Here is a 10,655-nt window from a genome sequence, read left to right on the forward strand (position 1 = left end):
GGCAGAGAAAGGCAAGGCCTTGGACTTCATCATCCCTGTGGCTGCCCCTCGGATGCTGGTCTTCCACAGGGACCTTTTCTTTCTTCTCTGTGTCTCCATTCACTTCCCAGGTAACCTCACCTATGGCCTCAACTTCCATTCTCTGCAGAGGAGTCCCATGCCAGGCTTCCCTCTGCCCTCTGCAAGCTCTGTCTGCCTGTTGCCCAGGCACCCAGCAACACGACTCCAGCTCAGGGACGGATCCAGGTATTCCCAGCCTCTCTTGGTGCACCGTCTCCCTCCCCTGAACCCAGAAGCCATCCCAGCCCTCCATCTCTCTTCCCCATGTCCAGCGGTTGATGGAGTCCGGTAAGGTTGACCTCCTTGGCAGCTCATTCTGCCCCTTCTTCTCCAGCTCGCTTCCTTTGTAGCTGGCCTGTGCTATGGCAGTGACCTCAGGCAGGTCTCCCAGCCCCTCCCAGGCCTCCAAGCTGCACCCAGGGTCCTGTCCCAACAGCATTAGCTGGTCAGGGTGTCCCAACCCCGTGACAAAAGAATGACGCCCAAGCTCTTTTGGTGGCTTTGCCGTGGGCTGGTTTTGCAGCCACTTCATTTCAACCACACTGGCTCACATGTGTCTCCCACACGCTGGCCAGGGAGGTCTCCGAGTCTGCTGGTGTGGGTCCCTGGGCATGGACGTTTCTTCCCCTTCCCTTCCCTCCACTTCTCAGTTCCTGACTTGCCTCACCACCTCTGGCCACCATTTGGTCCTCTTTCTATTTGTAACCAGAAGACGCATCTTCAAGAGGCACTATTCGCCCCGCCTTGCTGTGTGTCCTCACTGCCTTCTTCATGCCAAAGGCTTTCGGTACTTTCCATCTCTGTCTTCTAGCAGACCATGAACCCTTTTGGTGGGGAGGGGAGGGGAGGGGCTGGGGGGTGGGGTGGGACTTACCTCCAGAAATAGTTACTTCCCAGGAGGCCACTGTCGGACTCAGAGCCTGTTTTGTTGCCTGGAAATAAAATGAATTCAACGGAAGGCCTGAAATAACTGCATTAAACATAGCCTCTCTCAGCCTCCCTAACTGACTGCTCTTTCACTTCCTTCATCTCTGCCTTTTCTTGTATTCACTCTCTCCTTCTGTACCCTCTTTTGTTTTTCCTCTTTTCCCTGGTTTCTTCCTATTCCCTTTTTTTCTTCTGCAGGAACTTGCACTAGCTCCTGGGCACACCTGCCCTCTTCTCCTCCCATCTTATTGTTTGTGTGGATGTTCTTCTGAAAGCATCGACTTGTCACCAGCAGACAAAGTCCTTTGCTTTGGAGAATTTCACCAGGAGAGTGATGATATTGACAAATGAGGTCACAGAAGGAAGAACATGCTGCCTGTTTTCAGATCTACACTATTAACTGAATCTGATACCCAGATAAGGTCCTTGGGTGGAAACGCTGGCTAAAAGTTCTCCTAAAAATAGGAGAAGATAATAATCATGCAAATGCAGTATTTAAGTTCTTCCCTTAAGAGGAAGTATTTTTTTTTCCTTTTAGAATGCAAGGAATCCCCCCAAATATCCCTGAACATCCAGGTAAACCCCCGCTGGAGGGAGGACACCTGTGTGGTGGGAACACAGAGTCTGTGGTGGCTGTGAGCACCTTCTCCATGCTGGATTGTCAGTCGCCTTCTCCAGCTGTCATGAGATGGGACCAGGTTGTTGGCACACCCTTCTGGAGGTTACACAGGAGGGGACACTCGCAGATGCCACCACCCCTCGGAGAGAACTTAATGTGGGAGGCGGGCAGCCCACTTGCCCTTGTCCAGATCGGGGCCCAGCAACCTCATGGGAACTGGCTGGGGGACCCGCCGGGCTTCACAGAGGCAGCAAACATAAATGGGCAGTGTTAGCCCTGAAGCCATATGAGATCAATGGGATTTTCCTCTCTGGTGATTTTTAATAGCAGGAATTTGGATTCGGTGTCAATAGCCTAAAAGCCACAGGAGACTGCCTTGATTCTTTTAAACCTCTATTTCCCCGACACAGACACCAGCCCAAGTATTTTCTCTGGTATCGTTGTCCCTGACATCGTTGTCTGTTGTGGTTGGCTTTTGAGAAGAGAAATGGAAACAAACAGAGCAGTCCCTCTGCTTTGTTAAAAATAAATTAAGGCTACTGAGTTCCACTCGGTGCTAGCAGGAGGACGTGGAGCGCCATGCAGAAATTCTGTGTTTACATCGAGATGAAGAACTGGGCAGGGCTTTAAGGTTGATTTAATCCAGGCTCCTCATTTTGCAGCAGGGGGATGTGAGGCTCAGAGAGGTCAAGTGAGGTGCCTAAGATCACAGAGTTGAAGGCAAAACTGAGAGCAAAGCCCAGTTAGCCCAGGGACCTCCCTACAGGTTCATGTGGCCTTCAGAATGGCTCATAGGCTAGGTCACGCATGCGTGCATGCTCAGTCATTCAACTGTGTCCAACTCTTTGAGATCCTACAGACTCTAGCCTGCCAGGCTCCTCTGTCCGTGGGATTGCCGGGCAAGAATACTGGAGTGGGTGGCCCTCCTCTAGGGAATCTTCTCAACCCAGGGATCAAACCTGCATCTCCTGCATTGCAGGCAGATTCTTTACCACTGAGCCACAGGGGAAGCCCCACAGGCTAGGTCACTACTGGGTTAAGTAGATGCTAAGGGCCAATTCCCCCAGCAATAGTCACAGCAAACCAGCCAGAACACTCAGGTTACCCAGGACCCCAACTTGCTGCCAGAGAGGCACTGTAGCAGTCGGGGGCATGGCAACCCAGTGGGGTGAGGTTGGCACTGGCAGGCCCGTCAGTGGTAGTGAATGAGACAGGAGGGGAGGGGCAAACCCCACCAGGGGTGTCTGTTTCACAGGGGCTCCAGTAATTCATAACTATTCCCACTACAGAGCAGGCGGGTCGCTCCAGGTCCCGGTGAAAAAGGGACCCCACCTCTCCATGCCCCCAAAGAAGAATGAACACCTCTTCCTTCCCAACAAATGCTCAAAAAGCCCAGTCTTTCTCAGGAAGTCTGGTTCCCAGCGTCGAACGCCCTTGTTGTGTTTGCCACTCCATGTGTGACTGCAGGGCCCTAAGGGAGTGTCAGCAATCATTTGCTATTTAATCCTCATACTCTTTGAGGCTGGAGTCCTGAGTGCGTCAGTGTTACCCCTCACTGCTGAGTCGAGAGGCAGAGGCTAAAACGCAGCCATCACACAGGAGGGCTCCTCGGGGTTGCATCAATGCCCGCACAGTAGCGCGTTAATGAGTGTTAAAACTGACAGCACAAATACAGCGTTCTTGATTTTTTAAAATTACAACTCTGTAACAAGTCATGCTGTTAAAACATACAAGAAATACTAGTTAAGCCTTCAAGTAGATAACACACAGCCTGTACAGATCATGGCTATCCCAAAGTGCATAACATACCATTTTCTTCGAAGTGAGGCAAGAATTAGCAGGTAGTTCTATTATTTGAACACTAAGACGAGTAGAAATAACAAGTCCAAGCGGTAAATGCCAATTACTACCTTAGGAGCTACACAACAGCTCGGCATTACAACATGCCCCTCCTTGGTAACAAAGCCAGGAAATGCAGGGGGTTGACAGAAGACACTGGACAATAACCAACATGCATCTATGCAGTAAAGACACAGTGTCACTTCCCAGCCAGCGCTTTCCAAATGCTCATCACATGCATTTCAAGAAAAGCATGACCTATATCTTTGTCCCAATGGCGTTGAAAAGAATAACCTTCAAGTGTTGGCCATGAAGCTGTTCTCAAGCCCATGGCTGGACACAGGTGCTCTGAAGCTCCGACTGTGTCCTCCAAAGGGGGTGGACGCGTCAGTCTGGCAGCCTGGTGGCCAAAGCTGTCAGCTCATAATCATATTCTCAACTCCAGAAACAGACAGAAAATTCACCCGACCCCGCCCCCCCCACCGTTCCCTGCACCAAATAGTTTCAGGGACCCGAAGAAACTGCCCCATCAAATGTTATCTGACCAGGTTAATCAAAGCCCCGCTGAGAGCTCATGTGAACTTTGTACCTGGTACTTCGGTGCTACTTTGTGAGAAAGGAAGGATTCTTTCTCCCTGGATCAGAGTTCCATCTCCATTCTCTGTGGGAATTAACTCCAGTGTTCAAGCCAGCTGGGTTGGTCTCTCGCCCTCTTATCTGAAACCACTGCTTGGAGCCCTCAATGCTATTAGGCTATTCTCATACTCGGAAGTGACTGAAATTCCAGGATGGGCAAAATAATATTTTATAAGAGTATATATATATATATATATATGTATATGTACAAAAGATATTAAAAAGACAGTCTCTAAAGCACTTTGGGATTCCCCCAATGAAAGGCACCAGATAATGCAAGTCATCACCGAAATGAAAAGTCAAGTTTTCCAGCTTTCACATCAGCAAAGAGTAACCACTAGAAGTATCTCTGTTTCAGTGGTAAAAACCTTCCCGTTTAAAAAGAATACTGAGGAGAGTGACTGAGCTATTCAGCCTCCTGCCTTGTTTCCTCTTTTCACAAGTTTTATCTCAGTGACTGTGGATACCATGCTCAGTGACCCAATACCATCAGCCTTGGCAAACTGAACAGTCTTCACGAGTTTTACCATCACCTGCCTCAGTGCAGCTGGAGATGATTTCATGAATTCTCTGCCTTCCAGTGCTGCAAACATCAGCCAAAGCCAAGTGCTACATGTGCAAATTCTGAGAAATAACCCTGTTCTTCTGACTTGGTGGCTCTTTACCCCTAAGGCATCTCACCTTTCCTGATATTTCTGAAAAACAGAGTAGATGGTAGATCAGGTAGCACTAGGAGGTGGCTGCCTCCGTGCTCCCTACAAGGCTCCAGTCTGATGGAAAGATTTGAACTGGGGACCCAAAGGTGTAAGTGACTAGTGCATTCATCCAACAAATGGCCCCCTCTGTAGTAGCCATGGCAACTACAAGGACAGAAAGCCTCTGACAAGATCCTCACTCTATCTGAGGGGTATGTACTACCTTCAACCAAGACACAAAATGGACCTTTTTAAGGAAGATCCAAGCCCTCGAGAAAAAGCCTGCCTAACTCCAAGTGTGGACCGCTGGATTCTGTAGCCTTTCCAAAGAAGAACAACAATGGAGGCCAACTGGAACACCATCTGATTACCTACAATATAACAGAGAACTATCCAAGTTAACCCTTCAAAACGCTACATGCTAGTTAACTGAAGAAGAAGGAGGGAGAGCATTTTGGAAAAGGAAAGAGTTCCTAACCTTCAACCCGAGTTTGAAAGTTTAAAGGCCTTTAAAATAGCATCAAGCTTTTCAAGAAGTTTGCAATTATTTATGACATTTTATTAACAATGCTTTTTTGTTTTACAACTCTTTCCTTTCTCCTGGCCTCCACCAACCTTCCCCCCAACAGAAGGCAGCTGAAATGGAAATAAGAACTGTAATATTTCCATCCTGGATAAGCCACTTGTCTATATTTTGAGTACACACTTCCATACCACCAGGTGTCCATGTCATACCAGGAACTCTGGGGTGATTAGAGCATTGTGTGTTACATACTGTATCCTAGAAGCAAAATTATCTAAGTAAACTCTGCTTGGAAATAAAAGCTTTATCTAAGCTTTCAGAGTAGGTAACAAAATTTTCTAAGCTATTGCCCTTGCTAGCAGCCCAACAATGTTTGCCTCAGAAAGACAGTACAACAGTAAACTTGTTAGTTGAGAAAGACAACACGATCTTATTTCTAAACACCTTAAAAAAGAAACATATCAGAAACATGCTAATAGCTAAGACACAGCAAAGTTTGGTCAAATGACCAAGACCAGCAACCTCAGCAAGAAATAAATGTCCCTGCAGCCACCCAGGAAAGAAGGAGGCCTGAGTCTGAAAGATCTTCAAGCATCATGCGATTTGGCCTATGTTTAGCTGAAGTCCCTAGCCCTAATGCATCTATTCTTGGGGAAATTTTCAATCTTCACTACATGTTTAACAAAATAACATTCTCTAAAGAGCAACATTTAAGAGGTGAACATGGGTGTACATCATTTGAAAGGGGAGCAGGGTACCCATGCAAGTCACAAGGCTACAGGTCATTGACAAAAACAACTCACAGACTTGAATCAGTCATGTCTACTTAACTTCACATTCTCTTTGTTTGATATTAAAACTAAATGAAAGCAATGGATAAAGAATTGAGATTTTGTTTTCACCTGACTGTGAGCAAAACCTCATCCTATCCTTGCAGGCCCCACAGATGTGTTTCCGCGGGACGTATTTGTGGGGGCTTTTTGTACGGAACTCACGTGACAACCTCAGAAACAGGAGCACAAACAATCAGAGACAGTCCTGGGCCATGGGCACTAGACAAGAGAGCACAATGAACAGAGAGATTAGCATCCGAGGTGGTACTCATCCGGCAGAAAGGTGAACATTTTACGCCCACGATGCGAAGACCAGTGAGTGTCATTTCACTGAAAGGTGCGAAGGCATGGCGTCAGACACACCAGCCTCGAAAAATGACCCTAAATACTGGAAAAGCAGCCTGGGGTGCAGATCCCATGCATTCTCTCCCCTCTGGGGCTGGGCATACTGCTCACGCCATAACCCTAGGGTACCTGGACCGTGCCAGAGGCACAAGAGACAGCTCAGCAGTGTGGGTTTGAGGATGTCAAGCCCTCCCAGCTAATGTAGGGAATCATTTAAACTTAGTTCGCTTGGCGAGCTCCTGCTCATGTTCGTCAGGCTCGCCATGAGGGATTTAACTTTATGGGCATAATAGTCCCTTAAATTGACGGAAGGGACCTCCTTCATTCCATCTCCGAAGTCACAGCTGCGCATGGCGCTCTCAAGTTGCTTCTGGCGCCGATAAAAGTGGGAGAATTTATTGAAGATCAAGGTGATGGGCAGTACCACCACCAGGATGCCTGCCAGGATGCAGGCAGAGGCGGTCAGCTTCCCTGCCGTGGTCCCCGGGACCACATCCCCGTACCCTACGGTGGTCATACTGACCGTGGCCCACCACCAGCAGGCGGGGATGGTGGCCAGGCCCTCGTTCTCCTCCTTTTCGATGGTATAGGCCACTACGGAGAAGATGGAAATCCCCACAGAGAGGTAGAGCATAAGCAGCCCCACTTCCTTGTAGCTGTATTTTAGGGTGGCCCCCAGGGAGCGGAGGCCAGTGGAGTGTCTGGCCAGCTTTAAGATGCGGAAAATCCGCATCAGCCTTAGGACCTGGGCCACCCTGCCCAAGTTGGCCAAGGTAGGCGTGCTCTCCACAACCAGGTTCACCACCAGCGTGATGTAAAAGGGGACGATAGACATGAGGTCGATCAGGTTTAGGGCATTCTTGAAGAACTTGAGAAAGTCGGGGGCCACAGCAAACCTGGCCACCAGCTCAAAGGTGAACCAGGCGATGCCAAAGTGCTCCACGATTTCAAACCTGGGGTCCTCGCCGGAGTTGCCCTGGCGGTCAGGGATCTGGAAGTCTGGCAGGCTGTTGAGACACATGGTGATGATGGACCCCAGCACCACGAGGATGGACAGGACGCTGAAGACCCTGCTCAGGACCGAGTAGCCGGGGTTGTCCAGCGCCAGCCACAGCTGTCTGCGGAAGTTGCCCAGAGGCTGCCCATCGAACTTGGAGGCGTCGTTGTAGAAGGCCAGGATCTCGTCGAAGGAGGACGTGGTGCTTTCCTGGTCGCTCTGCTCGTCCCACTTCTCCTGCTCGGGCTCCACTTTGCGGCCGTGGTAGCTGTAGCTGCAGCAGGAGTCGATGAAGAACTCGTTGATGCCCCAGTACTCAATCTCCTGGCTGAAGGAGAAGACGCACAGCTCCGCCATGACGTGGAGCTTGCCGGTGTGGTAGAAGTGCAGCACGTAGGGGAAGAGCTCCGGGTTGCGGTCGAAGTAGAACTCGCGCTGGGCATCGTCGTAGTCGTCGCAGAGCTCCAGGATGGCCTCGCGCGAGTGGCACAGCAGCAGGCGGCCCAGGCGCGTCTCGGGGAAGCGCAGCAGCGTGTGCGAGCGCAACCGCTTCTTGAAGCCGCCCACGTTGATGCGGATCTCTCCATCCTCGACGTTGGCCCCCGACACGTCCCACAGGCTCTGGCCGGTCATGCTGGAGACGCCCGGCCGCCCGCGCCGCGCGGGGGCGCTACACCTGGAAGCCAAAGGAAGCGCGTCGGGTGAGCGCCCGGCGCTCAGGGCTCGGGCACCCCTTCCTTTCTCCCCATCCGTCTCTAGAGCGCCCAGTCCTCTCCAGCGGGTCTCTGAGTACTGAAGGACACTGGGATGGGAGGAGCTTTGCCTCCCCCGCTTCCCAAAGAAAGGCTTGGAGTTGGGGAGGGTAGCTTATGTTTCTACTAGCATGGCCGCGCCCGCACCCCCACCCTGGGGGTTCTGTCGGTCGCTTTCCGCTGCCCGGGGTCGCACCCCAGCGGCTCCGCCAGCTGCGAGCTGACCTTGCCCGTGGGCGGGCCGAGGAGACGCCCCCGCCCTCTCGCCGCAGACAGGCGGGACCAGAGCTGGGCTGCGCACCGGCAGGGCTGGGCCGAGATGGGGGGGCGCGTAGCTTCGGGAGGGGGAGCGGGGAAATCCACCTCTCTAGTCCTTAGCCCCCGGACAGGGTAAGGGGGCCGGCCCAGCGTCCCCGGAGACCAGCCCCCCGAGACTGAGGCCCCCCTCGTCCTCCGCCCCGGGCTTCCCACCCCCCACCCCACCCCGCCTGGCTCCGTGCCCCGGAGCCGCGTGCGCCGCGCCTTACCCGGCGGAGCTACACGGGCTCGCCCTGCGCGTTCTGGAAGCGCTTACCTGCGAGCTCTGGGGCCCGCGGCCGAGGCCGGCGGGAAACTTCCCCGACCTGCCGGCGAGCATCGCTGCGGCCGCCGCTGCCGGCTGGCTGTGCGTGTGCGCGAGGGTGTTCTGAGTGTGTGTGCGCCTGTGTGTGCGCCCGGCGGGCGGGCGGGGTCCGCTGAGCGCCTCCTGTCTCCGGCCGAGGAGGCCGCCGCCGTCCGCAGTTGCGGGAGGCTCACAGGTGGCTGCGTGGCCCCGACGCTCTCAGAGCCCCCCCTCTTTCGATCCGCACGCCCCTCGGCACCGAGGAGAGACAACGACGCGCGCCGCAGCCCGAGGGATCCGGAGCGGGAGCCGAGTCCGTGCGCCTCTGCGCGGGCCCTGCTCTGGGGCGCGGCGCAGTGGTGCTGAACGGACAGCTCCGCGCCTCCCAGCTCCGCGCGAGGCCGCCGCCCGGACGGGAGAGGCTGCCGCCTCTGCGTTGCGGAGACCCCTTCGCGCCCGCGGCTCTAGGCCGAGCCAACACCTTTCCCGATCACTCACCTACCTCCCCTGATGACAAGCTGTTATGACCACCCTCTTGCTCCCAGGGCGCAGGCAGGGGGCTGCCTACGGTGACCCTTCCCTACCTGAGTCTCTCGGGCGGAGCCGAGCTGGGGAATGACCGGCGACTTGCGTTCGTCCGGGGGGGAAGGGCGGGACGCCGGGAACTCCAGGTTTCCCCCTTTTAGGGACCTGCTGAAAAGTTTCCTGAGGCTGCGGGGGAAGCGGGGTGGTGAGGAAAGGCGTTGGAGGGGAGGGTGGAGAAGCCGGGATGGGGGGGCGGCGGGCAGGGAAACCCAAGGTCGAGCTCAGCCTAGCTTGCTGGGGCCCGGAGCGCAGGCCCTACCGGCGTGGGAGGGAGTCACGGAGTTCTGTTTGGGAGCTCTGTGTGGGCACTGTGTGTGTGCAGGCCGGGGTGGTGTGCCAGCTTCGGAAGATGGCTGGGAAATGTGTGTGTGTGTGTGTGTGTCTGTGTGTATAGACTGAGGAAAGTGGGGCTTTTCAGGGTCTGTGCAGCGTTAATTAAAAATAGGACCTCTGGGGTGGTGGGGGGAATGTGTGCGGTGTGTCAGAACAGGGGAACCTGGAGCCTGTCATTGTGGTGTGTGTACACCGCGGCAGGCTGTGAGCTGTGTGCACGGCGTGCTGTATACAGCGTAGTATTCAGTGGGACTGTGACCGGGTCTGTGTGCCAACTGAAACGAGACCCGTATGTATGCGGACTCCGTGGGGACCTGGGAGTGTGGATCCAGCATAGATGTGCTCAGTACCCATGCCTGCATTCCCCAGGAGACCTGTGGCCTCGATTTGAGCTCTTGGTCTCCTACGATTGTTCCTCAAAGCACTGCTGCTGGGTTAGAGCTGAGAAATGGACCCACAGTCCCTGGGGAGCCCCCTCCCCTTGGTCTCAGCCCCTTGCGTGGTCCCCATTCGACAAGATGGGAAGCACAATGTGAGCTTAGCCCCAGGAAAGCCCTCTGTGGCTTTGGACTTCCAGAGCAGCCACCCTAGCCACTGGGGGCAGCGTGTATTTTAGTTACAACACCCAGGTAATGCCACCTCAGCTAGACAGGTGCTCTGCAGAGCTTGAGTGCTCTGGGACTCCGTGGAGGGCCTGGGGAGGACCCTTGAGATGGTTTTGTATGGACTTTCCTGGAACCAAGCTTGGCTTTATGTAGAGTTGCCCTGTCCCTGGAGAAGGCAATGGCAAGCCACTCCAGTACTCTTGCCTGGAACATCCCATGGACAGAGGAGCCTGGTAGGCTGCAGTCCATGGGGTCGCTAAGAGTCGGACATGACTGAGTGACTTCACTTTCACTTTTCACTTTCA

General features: G+C 53.6%; 1 protein-coding gene across 1 annotated transcript; it reads right to left on the reverse strand.

Annotated features, from left to right (window-relative positions):
* Positions 1-6,308: 6,308 nt before the first annotated feature.
* On the reverse strand, positions 6,309-9,121 carry KCNS2 (potassium voltage-gated channel modifier subfamily S member 2). Its single transcript, XM_043483660.1, has 2 exons — positions 8,801-9,121; positions 6,309-8,150 (listed from the first exon to the last, which is right to left on the reverse strand). The coding sequence occupies exon 2, from the start codon at positions 8,105-8,107 to the stop codon at positions 6,674-6,676; it is 1,434 nt and encodes a 477-aa protein (XP_043339595.1). The 5' UTR covers positions 8,108-8,150; positions 8,801-9,121; the 3' UTR covers positions 6,309-6,673.
* Between the last annotated feature and the right edge of the window lie 1,534 nt (positions 9,122-10,655).

This window comes from Cervus canadensis, chromosome 12 (genome assembly GCF_019320065.1).
Source record: "Cervus canadensis isolate Bull #8, Minnesota chromosome 12, ASM1932006v1, whole genome shotgun sequence".
NCBI lineage: Eukaryota > Metazoa > Chordata > Mammalia > Artiodactyla > Cervidae > Cervus > Cervus canadensis.

Excerpts from the sequence above, each read along its gene's own strand:
- KCNS2 (XM_043483660.1), bottom strand. The coding sequence starts at position 8,107 with ATGACCGGCCAGAGCCTGTGGGACGTGTCGGGGGCCAACGTCGAGGAT.